Source organism: Acinonyx jubatus, chromosome E3 (assembly GCF_027475565.1).
Source record: "Acinonyx jubatus isolate Ajub_Pintada_27869175 chromosome E3, VMU_Ajub_asm_v1.0, whole genome shotgun sequence".
Taxonomy (NCBI): Eukaryota; Metazoa; Chordata; class Mammalia; order Carnivora; family Felidae; genus Acinonyx; species Acinonyx jubatus.
Window position 1 is genome coordinate 20,311,210 of NC_069398.1, and position 23,049 is coordinate 20,334,258.

General features: G+C 37.6%; 1 protein-coding gene across 1 annotated transcript in view; it reads left to right on the top strand.

Moving 5' to 3' along the window:
- NIPSNAP2 (nipsnap homolog 2) overlaps window positions 1-23,049 on the top strand; it is a 37,495-nt gene that overhangs the window by 8,446 nt on the left and 6,000 nt on the right. The window contains exons 2-8 of the mRNA XM_027041822.2: window positions 6,105-6,244; window positions 6,327-6,372; window positions 9,791-9,885; window positions 10,221-10,291; window positions 11,081-11,221; window positions 12,261-12,292; window positions 21,998-22,092. Of these exons, the coding sequence (XP_026897623.1) occupies window positions 6,105-6,244; window positions 6,327-6,372; window positions 9,791-9,885; window positions 10,221-10,291; window positions 11,081-11,221; window positions 12,261-12,292; window positions 21,998-22,092 (620 nt within the window). The remainder of the gene's footprint in view (window positions 1-6,104; window positions 6,245-6,326; window positions 6,373-9,790; window positions 9,886-10,220; window positions 10,292-11,080; window positions 11,222-12,260; window positions 12,293-21,997; window positions 22,093-23,049) is intronic.

The following is a 23,049-nucleotide window of genomic DNA, read 5'->3' on the forward strand; positions in this document are numbered from 1 at the left end:
TTCCTACACTTGCTTTGTGGTGTCCGTGTCCTTAAGCAGGCCTGATAAGCAAATTGAAAATAGTCCGTAGAAAATCATGTAGTGTTTCCATAGAAATCTCCCAGAAAAGCCTCACACCAACCTGTCAACATCTTGACCTTGCTTTGAAGCATTAGATAAGATCCTAAGCATTTATAGTAGCCATTTGGAATCCCACTACATTATTGCTCCTAGCATGATCTAGCAAAGGGCAGAAAAGAGCATTTATGTGCAGATCAGTTAAAGATCAGAATTATAAGGAGTATGCCATAATAACCCTGGCCAGAGATGATGGTAATCAGTTGTAAAAGGGAGTGTGCAAGAAGAATGGGACTGGACTCAAAAGGCTATATTCTGTATCACTCCATAAATAAGACATTTTGGAAAAGGCCAAACTATAGGGATATAGAACAGAGGAATGGTTGTTAGCAGTTGGAACTGGGGAGAAGGGTTGATTACAAAAGGAGTGGGAGATAACAGACTTCCAGGTATGGAATGAATAAGCCACTAATATATAAGATACTGCATAGGGAATATAGTCAATGGTATTATAATAGCCTTATATGGTACTTGGTGGTGGCTACACTTGTGAGCATAGAGTGACATATACTCTTGTTGAGTCACTATGTTTTACACCCGAAACTAATGTAACAATGTGTATCACTTATATTTCAATTTTTTTTTAAAAAGGGAGTTTAAGGGAGTGAAGGAACTGTTTCATATGGTGGTAGTTACATGACTTTATGCATTTGCCAAACCCCTGTAGAACTATGCCAAAAAAGTAAATTTCACTGTATGGAAATTTGAATCAAAATGAAGAAGATAAAAGCACACAGCTTGTCATTGATTGGGTTTTGTGAGATTAGGAAGAGGATAAGTCTCATCCAGGTTCTAATTTTTTTTAATTGAAGTGTAGTTGACATACATACAATATTATACGAGTTTCACATATAACTTAGTGATTCAACATTTATATACATTATGAAATCACCCTAAGTCTAGTTACCATCTCTCACCATACAAAGTTATTACAGTATTATGACTACAGTATTACAGTATTATGACTACATTCCCTATGCTGTATTTTATATCTTCTTGTTTATTTTGTTAATGGAACTTTGTACCTCTTAATCCCCTTCACCTATTTCACCCTTTCCCCCCAACTCCCACAACTACCAGTTTGTGTACTGTATTTATGAGTATGTTTTCTGTGTTCTTTGTTAATTTGTGTTTTAGATTCCACATATAAGTGAAATTGTATGTTATTTGTCTTTCTCTGACTTATTTCACTTAGCATAATACCCTCTTGGTCCATCAGTGTTGTCACAAGTGGTAAGATTTTATTCTTTTTTTATGGCTGAATAATATTCCTGAGCATCTGTGCGAGTGTGTCATATATGTATAATATAACACATAGTTATATATGTATACAACACATGTTGTATATGCATATGTACACCACATCTTCTTTATCTGTTTTTCTACCAATGGACTTAGGTTGCTTCCATGTCTTTGCTGTTGTAAATAATGCTGCAGTGAACATAGGGGTTCATATATCTTTTCACATTAATGTTTTCATTTTCTTTGGATAAATGAAGTGGGATTGCTAAATTGTATGGTATTTATATTTTTAATTTTTGGGGGAACCTCTACACTTTTCCATGGTGGCTGCACTAATTTGCATTCCCACCAACAGTGCACAAGGATTCCCTGTTCTCCACATCCTCACCAAACTAGCCATTCTGACTGGTATGAGGTGATATCTCATTGTGGTTTTGATATACATTTCCCTGATAATTTGTGATATTGAGCATCTTTTCATGTGTCTGTTGGCCATCTGAATGTCTTCTTTGGAAAAATGTCTGTTGAGGTCCTCTGCCCATTTTTTAATCAGATTGTGGGTTTTGTTTTTGTGGGGTTTTTTTTTTTTTGATGTTTTAGGAATTCTTTATGTAGTTTGTATATTAACCCTTTATCATATAGATCATTTGTGAATATCTTCTCCCATTCAGTAGGTTGCCTTTTCATTTTGTTGATGGTTTCCTCTCCTGTGAAAAAGCTTTTTAGTTTATGTAGTCCCACTTTCTTATTTTTGCTTTTGTTTCCCTTGCCAAAGAGACAGATCCAAAAAAATTGGTAAGACTGATGTCCAAGAGTTTACTGCCTATGTTTTCTTTTAGGAGTTTTATGGTTTCAGATCTTACATTTAGATCTTTAACTCATTTTGAGTTTATTCTTGTATATGGTGTAAGAAAGTGGTCCAGTGTCATTCTTTTGCTGTAGCTGTCCAGTTTCCCCAGGACCATTTGTTGAAGACACTATCCTTTCCCTGTTGTATATTCTTGTCTCCTTTGTCATAGATTCATTGATCATATAAGCATGGGTTTATTTCTGGCCTCTCTATTCTATTCCATTGACTTATGTGCTTTTATGCCAGTAGTGGACTCTCTTTTTTACTATAGCTTTGTAGGACAGTTTGAAAACCAGGAGCATGATACCTACAGCTTTGTTCTTCTTTCTCAAGATTGCTTTGGCTATTCAGGGTCCTTTTGGTTCCTTACAAATTTTAGGATTATTTGTTCTGGTTCTGTGAAAAATGCCATTGGTATTTTGATAGGGTTTGTACTTAATCTGTAGATTGGTTTGGGTAGTATGGACATTTTAATAATATTGATTTTTATGGTCCATGAGCATGGACTGTCTTTCCATTTATTTGTGTTATATTCAGTTTGTTTCATCAGTGTCTTCTAGTTTTCAAGTGCAGGTCTTTCACCTCCTTAGTTAAGTTTATTCTTAGGTATTTTATTCAACCAGGCTCAAATTTTTTAAATCATGTTTTCAGGTTATATACACCTATATACCTTTCCTATAAAAGACTCTTAAACATGCACTTTTAGATATTTTTAAGTATAAAAATAATTATATGTATATGGAAAATTCTCAAATAGTCCAGAAGGTTATACAATGAAATGGAAAGTTTTACTCCCACCCCATGCCCAGTCACATTCCCCAGACATTACCACTATTAACAGTTCATTTTGTGTGTGTATTTATGGTACTGCTCTGTACGTGCTTTTTCTGCATAATTTATTCCAGAAATTTCAATATATCAGTGCATGTAGATCTACTTCATTCTTCTTAATGATTGCATTCTATTCTGATTTGGGATATTCCAAATTTATCTAACCAGTCCCTGTTAATGGATATCTAAGTTGCCTATACCAGGGAAAAACTAGAAACAAGGCGCTAATAAACATTCTTGTGCATTCAACGTGGTGCACTTGTCTAAATATAGCTGCCTGTAGGACATAGCAACTAGTACCATTACTGGGCTGAAAGGCCTACACAGATTAATTTTGATACAGATGATGATGCTACACTGCCCTCTAGGGAGATTTGTAATCCCACTAGCAAGCATTTGGGAGTTAAACATGCACTTAAAAGTTCATGGTTAAAGTATAGGTTGTGACCTCAGTCAAATTTATCCTTTCTGACAGCATGTTTAGTAGAAATTCGGTTATAGATTATAATTAGCAAATTATGTGTCAATTAAATTTGTATTCTTAGGCTTTAGTGAGAGTTAAACTTGATTCTAAGGTTCATTTAGAGGTAAAATAATTTTTTTAAAGAGAGAACTTACTTCATTTTCCCTATATATTTCCTGCTTATTTATTGTGGTAAAGTACATATAATATAAAACTTGCCACTTTAATCATATGGAAGTGTACAGTTTAGTAGCAGCATTTAGTCAATTCACACTGTGTTGTGCAACCATTACCACCATCCATCTCCAGAACTTTTTCATCTTTCAAACTCTGTGCCCATTAAACAATAACTTTGCATTCTCCTCTCATCTCAGCCCCTAGCAACCACTATACTACTTTCTTTCTCTGTGAACTTGACTACTTTAGGTTACCATGTATATTTTTTCTATGTCAGAAATTGCTTTGGAGGAGGGAAAAACACATAGCAGAAATAACAAAGATAAGCGTATGAACTCTGTGAAAAGATGCTCAACATCACTATCGTTAGGGAAATGCAAATCAAAACCACAATAAGATATCACCTCACACCTGTCAGAATGGCTAGAACCAAAAAGATAAAAAAATGACAAGTGTTGGCGAGGATGTGGAGAAAAGGGAACCCTCATGCGTGTTAGTGGGAATGCAAATTGGTGCAGCCATTGTGGAAAATAGTATGGAGTTCCTCAAAAAAATTAAAAATAGAAATGCCAAGGGAAATAGGAGGTACAAGGTTTCCAGTTATGGACTTATTCAAGTCACAAGGATGAAAGGTACAGCATAAAGAATATAGGGAAAAAGAAAAGAAATACCATATGATCCAGTAATTCCACTACTGGGTATTTACCCAAAGAAAATAAAATACTAATTTAAAAAGATATATGCATCCATATGTTTATTGCAGCATTATTTACCATAACCAAGATACGGAAGCAACCCAAATGTTTATCAACAGATGAATGGAAAGAAGATGTGTGTGTGTGTGTGTGTGTGTGTGTGTGTGTGTGTGTGTGCGCGCGCATATATATATATAATGGAATATTACTCAGCCATAAAAACGAATGAGATCATGAGTGCTTGGGTGCCTCAGTGGGTTAAGCATTTGACTTTGGCTCAGGTCATGATCTCACAGTTCATGGGTTCAAGCCCCACATCAGGCTCTGCACTGACAGCTCGGAGCCTGCTTTGGATTCTCTGTCTCTGTCTCTGTCTCTGTCTCTGTCTCTCCCTCTCTCTCTCTTTCTCTGCCACTCCCCTGCTCGTGCTCGCTCTCTTTCTCTTTCAAAAATAAATAAACAGGGGCGCCTGGGTGGCGCAGTCGGTTAAGCATCCGACTTCAGCCAGGTCACGATCTCGTGGTCCGTGAGTTCCAGCCCCGTGTCGGGCTCTGGGCTGATGGCTCAGAGCCTGGAGCCTGTTTCCGATTCTGTGTCTCCCTCTCTCTCTGCCCCTCCCCCGTTCATGCTCTGTCTCTCTCTGTCCCAAAAATAAATAAACGTTGAAAAAAAAATTCAAAAATAAATAAACATTTAAAAAAATGAATGCAATCTTACCATTTGCGACAACATGGGTGGACCTGGAGAGTTGTGCTAAGTGAAATAAGTCAGAGAAAGACAAATTTCACTTACAGGTGGAATCTGAAAAACAAACAAATGAATGAAGAAACAAACTTTTTTTTTTTTAATTTCATTGATTTAAGTAATCTCTACACCCAATGTGGGGCTTGAGCCCACAACCCTGAGATCAAGAGTCACACGCTCCTCCAACCAAAGCTCCCAGGCTTCCCAAACTAACAGTTGTTTTTTTAAATTTTTTTTTAACATTTATTTATTTTTGAGAGGCAGAGACAAAGCATGATCAGGGGAGGGGCAGAAGAGAGAAGGAGGCACAGAGTACAAAGCAGGCTCCAGGCTCTGAGCTGTCAGCACAGAGCCCAGTACGGGGCTTGAACCCACAAACCATGAGATCATGACCTGAGCCGAAGTCAGACACTTAACCGACTGAGCCACTCAGTCTCCCCAAACTGACTCCTACTAAATACGGAGAACAAACTGGTGGTTGCCAGCAGGGAGGTGGGGGTGGGGATTAAGAGGTACACACTTCCAGTTATAAAATAAATAAATCACAGAGATGGAAAGTACACCATAGGAAGTATAGTCAATAATATTGTCATAACATTGTATGGTGACAGATGGTGACTATACTTAACATGGTGAGCACTGAGTAATGTATAGAATTGTCAAATCACTATGCTGTACTCTCAAACTCATGCAACATTGTTTGTCAACTGTACTTACAACTTAAAAAAAAAGAGCTCTCTTAAGAGAACCACAAGTTACATCTTTTACACTTTGCTCCTGTTGTTTAGATTGCATGCTATTATAATTGAGAGTGAATGTTTTGTGGTATTCCAGGTTCTGTAACAGTGCCTAGAATAGGTACTCAAGGCATGTTTGCTGGATGGATTGATTTTATAAAAATAGTGTAGTATGTGACATTACCTGAAAACACTGAAGTCTTTGTACCACTGATGAGACTAAAATTTTTATATTTGTTATTCCCTAGGAGATTTACGTCCTCCAATAGTAGACCTCGAGAAGACAGCTGGTTAAAATCCTTATTTGTCCGGAAAGTTGATCCAAGAAAAGATGCTCACTCTAATCTCCTAGCCAAAAAGGAAACAAGCAGTCTATACAAATTACAGTGTGAGTGATGGGTTTGCTACCTTCATAGTTGACTTTTTTCCCTTTGTTCATAAGTTTATCGTTGAATTTTCTTTTGTTTCAGTTCACAATGTTAAACCGGAATGCCTAGAAGCATACAACAAAATTTGGTGTGTATACCAAACTATCCTTTACTTGGGGAAAAATAACAATTTTAATATTTGTTGGTTCAGCTAACACTTGATAGCAGAGTGAGATCTTTGATCCCTCTTCTTGAAGCTGAATGATCAGAGGCTCGTAAGTTGAGCTCTGCGTGGGATTGCCAAGGGCATTTTGATTTTAAGGACTCCATGACTAACTCATCATGTAAGCTCTCAGATGTTAGAATGTTCTAGACTCTTAAGGTTGGAAGGAACCTTGTAAGGCTATCCAGTCCATCTACTCGTCCATGCTTGAGTCCTTTCTGCAGACCTTCCTGATTGCCTGTTTTTAATTGCATTCCATCTGTGGAAGCTTTGAATGTTAGGAATCAGAACTCATGTCCCTGTGATCTCTATTGTTTCCAGTTTTACTCCTAAGTAAAACTGCCACATGAAAGTCCTGGATGTATTTGAATATATCTGCCATTTCTTCTCAAGTCTTCCACTCACCAGGATTCAAGTTCCTTCAGCAGATTCTCACATGATATGAGATGCATATGCTCTTACAGAATTTGTAAACTTTAAGACTAAAGAGAGAATTAAGTGCATTTGTTCTTAAGCCAACAAATTGTATTTTAATGATCAATTGTGAGCAAGTATAATTAAAAAGCATATTTTTACCTTTTATATCTGCTACTTTCATGAGAAAGAAAATGATTTTGTCACCAGAATCAGCATAATTTTCAGATACAAAAACCTTTTGTTACTTTATTTTGGGAGGTGATTCATGAAATATAATATTAGCATAGTTTCTTAATCACCTCAGCATAGTTCTCTTTCCAAAAAAAAAGTTCCTAAAATAAAGCAGATGTTTATTTCTAAATCTTTTCTCATAAAATGGAATTTCTTATCTATGCTAATGTTTCCCTGGATTATCTTCCCTGTCCTGTTTGTATAATTTCATCTCTTGTCTCAGATTTTCATCTCCTTTGTATTCATATTTCTATTTGGGTGTCTTCCTCTTCCTTCATACTCAACATATAGAATTACCTGGCTCTTCCTTCCCACTTCCAACATGTGTCAGTCACCATAGTTTTATTTAACCTTTTCCTTAGTTCTTTGCTATTGGTTGCTAAGAACTGTGTGTTCTTCATTTGACCTGCATTTTGGTTCTATTTCATTTCCTTTCCCATCTCCCTCTCTCTTGTTGAGCCCTATTTCTAAGTAGCCTCCTTGCTGACTGCCTTCCTGGCCTCAAAGTTATACCTGTACCTTATCCCACACCCGATCCATTACTCAGAAGTTTGTCAAATTGATCTACCTGAGTTCTGCTTTCTCCTTCATCATGTTTTTTCCTTCTCTCTGAAACTTACAGTAACTCCCTGTTTCTGGTAATAAAGACTTAACTCCTGCCTGGTTTTTAGAGGCCCCAATGCTAAGGTTCTGCCTGACCCATCTGAGTAAAAGTACTACCTGCCTTACAACTTTCATTCATGTAAGGCCAGGGCTTCCAAGGGCTGCTTTGGAGCTCCCAACAAAGAGGATATGACTTTGTGTTGGTAAAAAACCTAGGTCCCATTATCAGGCCCCCAGCCCCTTCCTGGATCCCACCTGGGTCATCTGTATAGATTTTCTTCTTCTACACTGGCTCCAAATTGGGGTTGTTTACTTCCTGCTCATGTCATGTGACAAAAAGGAATCCCGTTTCCAGTAATTTTACATAATCCATGTTTCCCCACCCCTGATTTCCATCAGTCCTGTGTTATTTCTAAAAAGTCTTTTTTTGGGGCACCTGGGTGGCTCAGTCAGTTGAGTGTCCGACTTGGGCTCAGGTCATGATCTTGCGGTCTGTGAGTTCGAGCCCCACATCCGGCTCTGTGCTGACAGCTCAGAGCCTGGAGCCTGTTTCAGATTCTGTGTCTCCCTCTCTCTCTCTGACCCTCCCCCGTTCATGCTCTGTCTCTCTCTGTCTCAAAAAATAAATAAACGTTAAAAAAATTTTTTTTTAATAAAAAGTCTTTTTTAAATGTTTATTTATTTATTTTTGAGAGAAACAGCACAAGCAGGGGACAGGCAGAGAAAGGGGGACAGAGGATCTGCTGTGCTGACAGTAGAGACCCTGATGCAGGGCTTGAACTCACGACCCATAAGATCATGACCTGAGCCGAAGTTGGATGCTTAGCCAATGGAGCCACTCAGGTGCCCCTAAACATAAGTATTTTTGACCCACTACAATGATCACATCATGTGTATTTTTTGAAGGGTGGCATTTCAAAAATTACACATGGTGTGGTCATTGTACTGAGTCATAAAAATACATGGGTTTTCATTTAGTTAAATATAAGAACATTCTGAGATTTTCTGTTAACTATGCATGTATACTCCGTTCTGGTGCCCTAGCATCTGGTGGTGATCAGTAACTTAATATCACTCAGTGTTAGCAAATAGTTTGAACAGGTTCCATTTCTGACCCTTGATATCCTTTTGCATTTATTGTTGAATTTCTGTTGTACTTTTTCATCATAATTTTTCTATCAAAAAGTGTGCAGATTTTAGCTTTTCTTTTGGTATGGCACAGTTAATGCCTCTTCCCTGTACATTCGAATCTGTACCATAGGAAGGTTTCAATGGATCCAAGTACTGACACCTCTGTTAAATTAATATACTGCTATGACCTGCCATGGCTTTGCTACTACTCCTGTACAATCACTGGTAATGAATTGGGGGTGTGTGTTCAACGTGGGATTATGTGATACTTCCTAAATCCCCTCAGCTGGTTGAATTGAATAGAACCCAATTTATGCTCCATGTTGTATCTTTAATTTGGATTGTTTTGCCATGTCCATGCCCTCTGAGACTGTTAGAGCTGGGTTGCTTCCAGACTGTGTTGTGTTCTAGCTCTTTCTTCTTCCTCCCTTCTTATGGCCAACTTATTCTCTGCCCCTGCTACTTCTGCCTACTTATGCTGCTTCTGTTGTCTCCCCTATCTTAAGCATTACTTTCTTCTCTTATTTCTTCCATGCTCTTTTTCTACTGTTCCTGTTTCTCTCCTTCATACCTTGGGAACCAGCAGAACATAGCTTTGAGAAACTTCACCATCCCTAGGTACTTTTTTTTTTTTCCTGAAATAGCAAATTGTAGATCCATGTAGTTCCTGGAACCCTGGGACCTTTTGCTCTTCCTTATCCATTTTTATCACTTTCCTTGAGTTGTTTACAACGATTGTAGGTAGCTGGGTAACAGAAACCTAACCTTCCGATAAGTGGGACATTAGAGCATAGTAGAATTCAGCTAAAATGTTAATTCTGCACATTATAGTATCATAAATATTCTGAGGTCAGTTGTTGGAACAGAGTAGATGGCCTTTTTCCTATTGCTGATCATGTGTTGTCCATCTGGTATAATCTTGTCAGTTGTTTAATTGGTGTTGCTATTTCTTCTCTTTAAGTCAAGAGGTGTTGCCAAAGATTCACGAAGATAAGCATTACCCTTGTACTTTGGTGGGGACTTGGAACACGTGGTATGGCGAGCAAGATCAAGCTGGTAGGAAGCAGAAGTCTTTGGAATAAACACTTTTTCCCTAAGCCTTTACTGTTAACGACATACATAATATTTAATGTTTGCTTGTAAAATCAAAGCTTTCCAAGTGTCAGTCTGGTTTTATGGCTAAAGTAGTTTCTCCAGTAATTGATTACAAAAACTACTTTTGTATTGTTTTAACGCTTGAATCTATATTGAAACTTTATGATATACTCATAGGCTACCACATGGCACATTACAGTTTTGTATTGTGTTAACGTTGTGTGTATATAGAATATTTTCAAGGTAGGAGTGTCATAAAACTCTAAATGTATGTTATCTTTCAAAATATATTTCAGTCCACCTCTGGAGGTACGAAGGAGGCTATCCAGCCCTCACAGAGGTCATGAATAAACTCAGAGAAAATCAGGTAATGATTTTGAAAAAGGTTTATGTATTCAGACTAATACAATAAATGGTAGCACAGAATTAAATGACTCTTTTCTGTCACCATTCTTTAACATTAATACAAGTTTTACTCTTTGGATTCTTGAAGTTGTATTGAAACATAACTAACCCATTGTAATACTGTTAACATAAGTTCTTACTATAAAATCAGTTGTACTTTGAAACTGAGAAACTGGTACTTTGATGCCAGTAAGTCAGCACAGTAGACACAGTCAGCCCTGGATTACCTAACACATACCTGCTTCAGGAACTGTCAACCACATAGTCTTTCCTTTGAGCTGACATCCCTGTCCTCCCCACTCCCTTCAGGAATAGGTGCAGGTCAATGAAGAGAATTTTAACAGCCGTCCATTATTAGGAAAGAAAACCTTTGGTGTAGATTCCCTGTCCAAATATAAGTGGCTTTGGACTATCTGGTGTTTTGTAGTCTCTATGTCACTTTTGTTAATATGCTGTCAGACACTGTTAGGAGGACTTAAAAAGGTAGGAGATTAAGTTGTTATTTCAGTAGTTAATATTGTTATTTAAGTAATTAGATGGCCGTGTAGTTTGGTGTCTAAATCTGGACACTTTTGAGAGTGAAAATGAATGCTTTAGTTATTATGCTGGTTCAACGGGATGTAAACTGGGGCTGTCTTGGGCCACCTGGGGCCCTGTTTTTGATAGTATTCTAAGAGGAACCTAAGTGATACTAAAGTGGATTTATATGTAAATCCTAGAAGATATAATGAGCATGTTTTTTCCCTCAAAGGCATTTGTGGAATTCCGCAAGGCAAGAAGCAACATGCTTCTCTCTAGGAAGAATCAGCTGCTGTTGGAGTTCAGTTTCTGGAATGAGCCTGTCCCACGGTCAGGACCGAATATATATGAACTCCGATCTTACCAGCTCCGAGTAAGTACAGAAATACCCACCAGCTGTCCTCCCATGCTTCTGTGAGGAAGCACTGGCAGCCCAGTGCCTACCACACAAGTGGACTTTACATTTTGTGATGTGTTTGACTTAATATTTTGATTGGCTTATTTTACCCCCTGTCCAGTCCTTCTCTTCTTTCTTTTTTTTAATCTTCTTCTCTCTCATTCCTTCTCTTTTGCTAAGCTTTTATTTTTTATAATCTTACACATAATGTTTGTCATTTGACTTTTTTCTGTATAGCATTGCTATTTTTAAGAGCAAAGACCTAAAATGCAGGACTAGCTATAATACAGAGCATCTACTGTAATTGAACTAGAGCAACTACTTCTCTATATAATAAAAATGAGACTGCTGAATAAGTTAGACGGCACCATAAGAGTCAAAAGGAATAATATTTTAAAACTTTCTTGATGTTTCCCCACTAAGTGACTACTAGAAAGAAAGCCCCAACTTGTTGGGATGAACACTGGGTGTCATATGGAAGCCAATTTGACAATAAATTATATTTAAGAAAAAAAAAAAGAAAGAAAACCCAGATAGCAACATAGCAATGTTGTTAAAAGGAGTACACATCAGTAGATCTTAGTAGTCTAATACTCACCATTATACTGGAAAAAAAATAGTGATGTCCTTGTTAAATTTACTTAAATTGAATTTTTTTTCTTATTTCACCATAAAGTCTGAATGGGTACCAACAACTTAATCATGATTTCAGGACATCTGGAGGATGGGCTCAACTATGGTTTTGATAACCATAATTAGATGACTTACTATAAATATTGTCTTCCTGTATGAAATTAGAATAGAATAGAATAGAATAGAATAGAATAGAATAGAATAGAATAGAATAGGACTCTCACTATGGGATAGATATGTGTGCAGTGAATAATATTTTGTTACATTTTTTATTTTGTTATACTTCATTTTTAAGTTAGTTTTGTCATTTGATATTTTTTATACTGCTGTTCCTGTATTTCTTCATAGAACTAACAAACTCAAAATCCAAATCTCTTTTCAGCCAGGAACTATGATTGAATGGGGCAATTACTGGTAAGTATATTACCAAATGGTGACTTTGTAATCTTATTAATAGATTATTTTAGGCCATAGTGTTAATTCAGGAATAAAATCTGGGGATAAAACCATGATTTGATATTAGACTGTTTTGTTTGATGTTTCTATTACAGAATTTTTCAAACGTATACAAAACTAGAGAGACTAATACCGTGGATCTCCCTGCCCCACCCACCCCCTTCCATTCCCATCGCTTAGTTTCAGTAGTTACCAACACATGGCTGGTCTTGCTTAGGTCTAACTCTCCCAACCCAAATTATTTGAAAGTAAATCCAAACAGCATGTCATGTCATCCATAAATATTTCAGTATATATCTCTAAGAGATAAGGACTCTGTTTGTTTTTTTTTATTTTTTTTAATGTTTGTTTATTTTTGAGAGAGACAGAGCATGAGCAGGGGAAGGGCAGAGAGAGAGGGAAACACAGAATCTGAAGCAGGCTCCAGGCGCTGAGCTGTCAGCACAGAGACCCACACGGGGCTCAAACTCCCAAAATGTGAGATCTTGACCTAAGCCAAAGTCGGACACTTAACCAACTGAGCCACCCAAGCACCTCTATTTTTTTTTTTTAATAAAACGCAGTGTTGCATTAAGTAATTTCATATTCTTGGATATTACCTTTTTTTGAAATGTTTTTGTCACATAAACAGCACCACAATGACACAGTTGCTCGGGGTTTTTTTCTTCACTTAAGTAGCAGACTACCAGCTTTTCCCCAAACTGATCCATAGGTTCATCACAATTCCAATCAAAATCCCGGCAGGCTTCAGAAATGCAAAGGACCCATATAGCTAACACAACCTTAAAAAAGAACAAAGTTGGAGGACTCACAGATCTCAATTTCAAAACTGACTACAAAGCTACAGTAATCAAGACAGTGTGGTACTGGCATAAGAACAGGTATATACAGATCAGTGGAACAGAAGTGCAAGTCCATAAATAAACTCATAAATATGAACCATTTGTACCAAGTAAATTTTCAACACATGCACCAAGTAAATTCAACACATGCACCAAGTAAATTCCATGGGGATAGTCTTTTCAACAAAGGGTGCTAAGACAACTCGATATCTTTGCAAAAGGATGAATTTAGACCCCTGCCTCACATTATACACAGAAATTAACCATAACATAAAGGTTAGAAGCAAACGTAGGAGAGAGTCTTTGTGACCTAGGTTAAGCATATAACACCAAAATCCATGAAAGAAAATGATAGATTATAATTTATCAAAATTAAAAACTTTGTAATTCAGAGGGCATCATTTAAAAAATTAAAATGCAAGTCACAAGACTGGGAGAAAATTTTACAAATCATATGTGATAAAGGACTTGTATCTAGTATATGTAAAGTCCTACAACTCAGTAATAAGAAGACAAATAACCCATTTCAAAAATGGACAAAGGATTTGAATAGACGATTCTTCACAGATACACAAACAGCCAAAAAGCATATGAAGAGATGCTTAGCATCATTTATCATAAGAGAAATGCAAATCAAATGAGATTAAAAAAAACCCTAAAACAAGATATCATCTCACACCTTTTATGATGGCCATTATCAAGAGAACAGAAAGTAACAAGTATGGTGAAGATACAGAAAAATTGGAACCTTTGTGCAGTTGGTAGGAATGTAAAATGTTGTAGTAATTATGGAAAACAATACAGAGGTTCCTCAAAACATTAAAAATAGAATAACCATATGATCAACAATTCTACTTCTAAGTTTCTAATCAAAAGAATTCAAAGCAGCATCTCAGAGATATTTTCCCATTAATTTTCATTGCAAGCATTAGTCACAGTAGCCAAGAGGTGGAAGCAACCCAAATATCCATCGAGAGATGAATGGATAAAGAAAATGTGATATATACATATAAAGGAATATTATGCAGCCTTTCAAAGAAGGAAACTCTGCCATGTGCTACAATATGGATAAGCCTTGAGGACATTAAGCCATTCATAAAAGGACAAATAGTATATGATTCCACTAATAACAAAGTCTCTAAAGTAGTTAGAATCACAGTAATGGAAAATGAATAGTTGCCAGGGTCCAGGTGGAGGGGAGTTGGTGTTTAGTGAGTATTGAGTTTAAATTTGACAAGATCAAAACGTCCTGGAGATCCCTTGCACAACAATGTGAGTGCTTGTGACACTACTAAACTGTGAAATGGCTGAGGTAAGTTTAATGTTATGTGTTTTTACCACAATAAAAAATAAATAATCATGAAATAAATTTTTAAAAAAATTTTTCAGTGGGCAAGGGATTTGAATAGACATTTCACCAAAAGAAATGTATAAATGCCTAATAAGCACGTGAAAAAGTGCTCAACACTCCCAGTCATTAAGGAAATGCAAAGTAAAATCACAGAGAAGACATCACAAACATTCAGATGGCTTTCACTAAGAAGACAGATAATAACACATGTTGGTGAAGTTGTGAATCAGTTGGGGCCCTCATACTATTGCTGATGAGAATGTTAAGTGGTACAGCCACTTCGGAAAATAGGCAGTTACTCAAAATGTTAAACATGGAATTACCATATGACCTCACAGTTCTATTCCTAGGTATATACCCAAGAGAATGAAAGCATGCATTCATATAAACTCATATACAGTGATCATAGCATTTCATAATAACCAAATAGTGGAAATAGCCTAAAATGCCTATCAGCAGAGTGATGGAAAAATAGGCTGTGCTGCATCCACGTAATGGAATACTATTCAACAGTAAAAAGAAGTGAACTGCTGATATGCACTACAAATATAGGTGAACCTCAATAACATGCTATGTGAAAGAGTCCAAAGCAGCACATATTCTGTGATAACATTTGTATGAAATATCCAGAAAAAGCAAATCTATAGAGACAGAAAGATCAGTGGTTTCCTGGGGCTAGAGGTGGGAACAGAAAATGATTGTAGATGGGCACAAGGGATCTTTTAGCACAACTGGATTGTGATGATTGCATAAGTCTGTAAATTTACTATATATATATATATATATATATATATATATATATATATATATATGTATGTATATTTATACCTAAGTGATTTAGGTATATTTATACCTAAGTGATATTTTACAGGATGTAAAATATACCTCAGTAAAGCTGCTAATGATGCACACACCTTACCAAAGAGAATTTATACCATGAAACCAAGAATAATTCAAAAAGAGGACATCGATAAATATAACATAGTTGAGGCTGTAATAGGTGTCTGGCTTCTGCACCCCAAATACCCGGCCCCCATGCCTCTGTTAGAGCACTTGTCACCCCAGTGGAGTCTCTGGTTTCTAGTTCTACAACTCTGTCTACAAGACCTGGCACATCCTGGGTGGTTGGTAAATGTTGAATAGAGGGCAGAAACTAGTGGTTACATAAGAAGAAAAGGTCTTTGCCAAGGCCAGTTGCCAAACTTGTAAACAACTTCTGTGCCTGAGGGGAATAGATTATATATATTCATGCAGTAGAATCTTTTTTTTTTTTTTTAATGTTTATTTTTGAGAGAACACAAGCAGGGGGAGAGGCAGAAAGAGAGGGAGACACAGAATCTGAAGCAGGCTCCAGGCTCTGACCTGTCAGCACAGAGCCCTACACGGGGCTCAAATCCATGAACTGCAGGATCATGACCTGAGCCAAAGGTGGACGCTTAACCAACTGAGCCACCCAGGCACGCCTCTGCAGTAGAATCTTATATGGTGGTTAAAGTAAAACAGATCTGCATATGGATAAGCATTGAAAACACCAAGTTCAAGAGAAAGAGCTAGTTAAAGAATGTGTACAACGTGATGTCTTTTAGGTAAAGTTGTTTTCATGTCTATTTATTTTTGAGAGAGAGCGCAAATGGGGGAGGGGCAGAGAGAGGGAGACACAGAATCTAAAGCAGGCTCCAGGCTCTGAGTTGTCAGCACAGAGCTGGACGCAGGGCTTGAACTCACAAACCATGAGATCATGACCGGAGCCAAAGTGGGAGGCTTAACCAACTGAGCCACCCAGGTGCCCCTTAGGTAAATTTTTAAATGATGTAACAAAAGAGTCCTATAAACAAGTTGTATATAACAATTATATGAAAAGATAGAACTGTTGTTCATGGATACATACATATGAAGTAGAAATACAAAACCATAGACAGGAAGACATGTCTTCAAAAGAGGTAACTGCTTCCAGAATGTAACTCATGGGGGAGGGTGGGTGGGGGTGGGGAGGAGAATGCAAAGGGAGCTTCACCTGTTTCTGTGGTGTTCAGTCTGAAACAAATTCGAGAAAATGTAAAGTATTGATATTTTAAAAATCCAGGTGGCCAGAGTGTTTTAAATCATAATTTAAAAGACAGTTTAAAAATCACCTTAATCCATGTTCAGAAGTCATTTGAAAATATTGAATACCAGTTTTATTTTATTAGAGACACTAATTTCTTTAAAAAAAAAAAAGTTTATTTATTTTTGAGAGCGACAGATCATGAGCAGGAGAAGGGCAGAGAGAGAGGGAGACACAGAATCTAAAGCAGGCTCCAGGCTCCGAGCTGTCAGCACAGAGCCTGACACGGGGCTCAAACCCACAAACCATGAGATCATGACCTTAGCTGAAGTCGGACGCTTAACTGAGCCACCCAGGCGCCCCTAGAGACACTAATTTCTAATAAGAAACACTTTAAAAATTAGGAATAGAGAATATTTTATTTAAATCAGGTTGGCAACCTTTTGTGTAAAGGAACAAATAATAAATATTTTAGGCTTTGGTGTGCCTGGGTGGTTCAGTCAGTTAAGCGTCTGATGTCAGCTCAGGTCATGATACCATGGTTCACCGGTTTGAACCCTGCATCATGCTCTCTGCTGACAGCTTGGAGCCTAGAGCCTGCTTCATAGATTCTGTCTCTCTCTCTCTCTCTCTCTCTCTCTCTCTCTCTCTCCCCCCTCCCCCACTTGTGCTCTGTCTCTCTCTCTGTCTGGCTCTCTCAAAAATAAAACTAAAACATAAAACATTAAAAAAATATATTTTAGGCTGTGTGGACTGTTCTGGGTCCATAACGATTATTTAACTCTGCTATTTTAGTGTGCAAGCAGCCGTGAGCTATTTGTAAGTGGGTGAGCATGGCTGTGTTCCAACAAAACTTTATTTATGGTTGCTGAAATTTGAATGTCATGATTTTCATGTATCATGAAATATTCTTTTGATTAGATTTTCAAGCATTTAAAAATGTAGAAATCATTCTTAGGTCCTGGGCCATCAAAACAAGCAACAGAGCAGGGGATTTAGTCTGAGGGTCTGCTGTGCTAGCCTTGATTTAAACGAAAGCACTATCCATTTCCTTCCATGTGTTCTTTTTATTTTCTGTTTTGAACTTTCTTGCTTTGAACTACATAATTTCTAAGATCTAGATCCAAAAAATGGCTCTGTGATTCTTTTTTTTTTTTTAAGAGTTTCTTTTTAAGTAATCTCTGTACCCAACATGGGGCTTGACCCCACATCCCAGACATCAAGAGTTGCACGCTTCACCAACTGAGCCAGCCAGGTGCCCCCATGATTCATATTTCTAATAAATCTTTTCTTCTTGGGTCATCAAAGGCTACATAATGCAAGTTAGAATTTTTTTTAATTTGAAAACTAAGAAATACATATTTAATTGTATACTGTTATACAGTTAGTACCTATAGGCACCATTTTATTAAGGGACCTTTTTTAGGGAGGGGCCTTATAAATGTAATAATTTAGTTGCCCACAGAATAGGATCATTCATTATTTCTATTTTTGCATGTTACTAATTAAGACTTGCCCACCATGGGGTGCCTGGGTGGCTCAGTCAGTTGAGCATCCACCTCTTATTATCAGCTCAGGTCATGATCTCCTGGTTTGTGGATTTGAACCCCACAACTGTCAGCTCAGCTGACAGTGTGGAGCCTGCTTAGGATTCTGTGTCTTACCCCACACACACACACCCCCTCCTTCACTCATGCACTCTGCTGTCTAAATAAATAAATAAATAAACAAAAAAACAAACTTAAAAAAAAAAAATTTGTCCACCGTGGCCTTCACAAGGAAGTACTGAGATTTATTCTTCAGTTACTTAAAAAATTATTTATAAATCCAGCTCAGCATTCAATTTATATTTTGGCATATAGGTAACTATTTAAGATGGTGATCTCCTCTTCAGTACATGCTTCTGATTATTACGAGGCTAAGGCAAGTACGTTTTCTTTGCCTACTGTAACTGAATTAGAAAAATTCATAATGAAATTAATAATCCTGAATATTTATCACTATCAATGAAAGACAGTTTTTCCCCACCTCTAAGTTAGAATGCACGTTAAAGTGATCTGCTTAATTTCAGTAATTTACCAATCAGATTTGTAATTTTTGTGAAGCTATCAATCACTTAATTCTAGATATAAAGGTTAAAGAATTTAATATCATTTAGGGGTAGCCCATGGGAGCAATAGCAAGAGATCCCTCCTTCACCACAAAAGAGCCTAAAAGCTTGGGTCACCCTCAGAGTTGAGCTTATGGGTATGAGAGCTGAGATGTACAAATTGATCTTAAGGAGGCTGGCTTTATCACTCCCACTGCGGTTGCCCTTGCTCTGATCCTATACCCCGCTGCTTCCTTGATGTTCTAATTCAGTTGCTATGAAGTTTTCCTCCAGGACAAAAATGTACTGGTCAAGCCAACTCAGATATCTTGTCCCCCAAGAGTACTGTCTCACGGTAGATGTTAGTAGATTGATATCCTTGTTCATATGCTCCCAACTCTTCTAAATTAACTATAATGAATCTATCTTCCCAAGTCCTGTCAATTCTGACACCCTGATGACAGACTTTAGGCCAAAACGTGTTGATGTAAATTTACTGGGTAGTCTGTAGTGGGAGGTCTCCAGCTGTGCTTTTCTGGGTGACCTCCCTGTATCATTCAAGCCACTTTTTTCATTTTTAAGTTTGATTCTAGAAAACTGCTTTTGGGAAACATACATTTTCTAAAAATAGTTTTAGGATTTCAGATGCATCACTAAATATCAAGTAGTTGGTACAAATATGAAAGAAGGTGTTTAAGGAACTGACACGTTTGCAGTAGGAAATTTTAAAAGGAAAGTTTAAGACAAGTGCAAATTTTTAGTCAATTTAATCACAATTTCTTTTTTTTGTGTTTTGATTTTCTTTTATTTTCACAATGTTTTATAATATCCCATATACAAGACCTATAAACTTTTCATTTCTAGCCTTTCAACACTTTTTATTGTATCATTAAAAGTATCATTTATAAAATCTCCATTTTTTTAAAATTAGGATATAGAGATGAATTAGAATTTGTACCTTGACTCTATAAGGCAACTGATGAATTCACTTATTTTGTTTGTTTTGTTTTTCTTTTTTTGTCTTTTCAAAACTCCTTTTATTTTATTTTTTATTGTTTTAAATTTACATCCAAATTAGCTAGCATATAGTGCAACAATGATTTCAGGAGTAGATTCCTTAGTGCCCCTTACCCATTTAGCCCCTCCCCCCTCCGACAACCCCTCCAGTAACCCTCAGTTTGTTCTCCATATTTATGAGTCGCTTCTGTTTTGTTCCCCTCCCTGTTTTTATATTATTGTTGTTTCCTTTCCCTTATGTTCATCTGTTTTGTCTCTTAAAGTCCTCATTTGAGTGAAGTCATACAATTTTTGTCTTTCTCTGACTAATTTCACTTAGCATAATACCCTCCAGTTCCATCCACATAGTTGCAAATGGCAAGATTGCATTCTTTTTGATTGCTGAATAATACTCCATTGTATATTCATATACCACATCTTCTTTATCCATTCATCCATCGATGGACATGTGGGCCCTTTCCATACTTTGGCTATTGTTGATAGTGCTACTATAAACATGGGGGTGCATGTGTCCCTTCGAAACAGCACACCTGTATCCTGTGGATAAATGCCTAGTAGTGCAATTGCTGGGTCCTAGGGTAGTTCTATTTTTAGATTTTTGAGGAACCGCCATACTGTTTTTCAGAGTGGCTGCACCAGCTTGCATTCCCACCAACAATGCAAAAGAGATCCTCTTTCTCCACATCCTTGCCAACATCTGTTGTTGCCTGGATTGTTAATGTTAGCCATTCTGACAGGTGTGAGGTGGTGTCTCATTGTGGTTTTTATTTGTGTTTCCCTGATGATGAGTGATCTGGAGCATTTTTTCATGTGTTGATTGGGCATCTGGATGTCTTCTTTGGAGAAGTGTCTATCCATGTCTTTTCTTTATAGATTGGATACTAACCCTTTATCTGATATGTCATTTGCAAATATCTTCTCCCATTCTGTCAGTTGCCTTTTAGTTTTGCTGATTGTTTCCTTCGCTGTGCAGAAACTTTTTATTTTGATGAGGTCCCAGTAGTTCATTTTTGCTTTTGTTTACCTTGCCTCCGGAGATGTGTTGAGTAAGAAGTTGCTACGGCCAAGGTCAAAGAGGTTTTTGCCTGCTTTCTCCTTGAGGATTTTGATGGCTTCCTGTCTTACATTTAGGTCTTTCATCCATTTTGAGTTTATTTTTGTGTATGGTGTAAGAAAGTGGTCCAGGTTCATTTTTATGCATGTCGCTGTCCAGTTTTCCCAGCACCACTTGCTGAAGAGACTGTCTTTATTCCATTGGATGTTCTTTCCTGCTTTGTCAAAGATTAGTTGGCCATACGTTTGTGGGTCCATTTCTGGGTTCTGTATTCTGTTCCATTGACCTGAGTGTCTGTTCTTGTGCAAGTACCATACTGTCTCGATGATTACAGCTTTGTAGTATAGCTTGAAGTCTAGGATTGTGATGCCTCCAGCTTTGGTTTTCTTTTTCAAGATAATCAGAATTTCATGTTATACACAGACACACATATATATATACATATTCTCCCACACATAGGAACGCCATTTGGTACTCATTTTCCTGATGGTTCATTCTGGTAAGGGGGAAAAAAAAAACAAGAGGCAGAATCTTTTTCTTTCATTTTTTATTGAAATATAATTGACACACATGTTAAATTAGTTTCAGATGTATAGCACAGTGATTGGGCAAGTGTAGCTACCTTCTGTCACCATACAACACTATTATAATACCACGAGGCAGTTCCAGTTTTGATAGTGATGGTATATCAGCAGGAAGCTCCACATTCATGTTTTTCCATGTGCTGTCCAAGAGGTTGAAGAATCTCCCTTCGAGTTTAGAGAGCTCATGTGTCTTCCAGAAATCATGGTCTGCAGCTGCTTTGAGGGTGTGCTCCCTTCTCCTCTGTTTTAAACCCCACTCTCCAGGGGTGGCCCCTGTTTTCCTTAGATAGAGTAACTTTTGGCATCTTGAGTGTTCTAATATCCAGGTTTTCCTCACTTTCCCTCAGCAGGTTCTTGGAGAAGCAATTCTGTTTAAGTTGACAGGTCCTATCCTCTGCCAATTTTCTTGACTTTATGTCAAGAATCAGGAGTGCAACCATGTACTCTGAAACATTGATTTTGTTTAGTCATTACTGTCCATTTCCCCTAAAAATGACTCTTCTAGTTACAGAAAAGTACATTTACATCTTATATAGGTTCTGTATATTAAAATAACATTCGATTGCATTTGGTAGTTAAAAAACAGTCTTCATATTGCACAACTTGCTCTGAGGATAGAAAAAATCTGATTCTTTTTAATGTACCTGATTCAGTATCTGAACATTGTCATTGTCCCTTACAGGGCTCGTGCAATTCGCTTCAGACAGGATGGTAATGAAGCAGTTGGAGGATTCTTCTCTCAGATTGGGCAGCTATATATGGTGCATCATCTTTGGGGTATGTATTTTTTCCTTCATTTTTGTGTTACTGGGATTTCAGGGTTCATTACCAAATAAGTTAAACTAGGCAATAAAGCACATCTCAAGTCAGTAACTTTAAACACCATAGCAAATCCAAACATTATAGATGGAAAGTAAATGCTGGGCTATCTACAAGGAAAGAGGTCAACAGTGATGAACTATCTACAAGGAAAGAGGTCAGCAGTGAAAGGCCCGTAGATTTGTGGCACATTAGCAGCTGACGTGGGAGTGGGAATAGTGGTGAAAGGAACAGGCAGCCGTGGGAGAGGGAAGATGGTAAAACTGTTGTCCCTTTCTAGACACTTCCCATGACTCCTCAGAAACAATCCTGCATTTTACCAGAGAGACACCTCCCCACACACTCATTTGCTGCCTGCCTTGTGTCTGATTACATTGTCCAGAGGCCCTTCTCTGTGTACTTTTCCAACCCTGCCCACTTTTGTTTGGCACCATCTTTAGTATCTCTCAGGGCCTGACTCAGGTGTGCCCCCTCGCCCCCCCTAATGAGTGTCACTCTCCTCTTGAACCCCCAGAGCCCAGTATCACGTTGTGGCTATTTGTGTCTGTCTCCCTGCTAAGAACAGGAATTAGGTCTAAGTAATAGCTTGGTACATTCTGGGCACGTCTGTATGTTTATTAAAGTTTTTGTGGGTTTTTTTCAAATGTTTGTTTATTTTGAGAGAGAGAGAGAGAGAGAATACCAGTAGAGGAAAGGCAGAGAGAGGGGAACAGAACCTGAAGCCGGCTCTGCACTGATGGCAGTAAGCCCAACGTGGGGCCCGAACCCACGAACTGTGAGATCATGACCTGGGCCAAGGTCCATTGCTCAACCGACTGAGCCACCAAGGCACCCCTATTTATTAAAGTTTAAAAAATGAAAAGTGGAAATCATTTCCAGACCATATTAATAAACTGAGATGTTGTTTGACTGCTC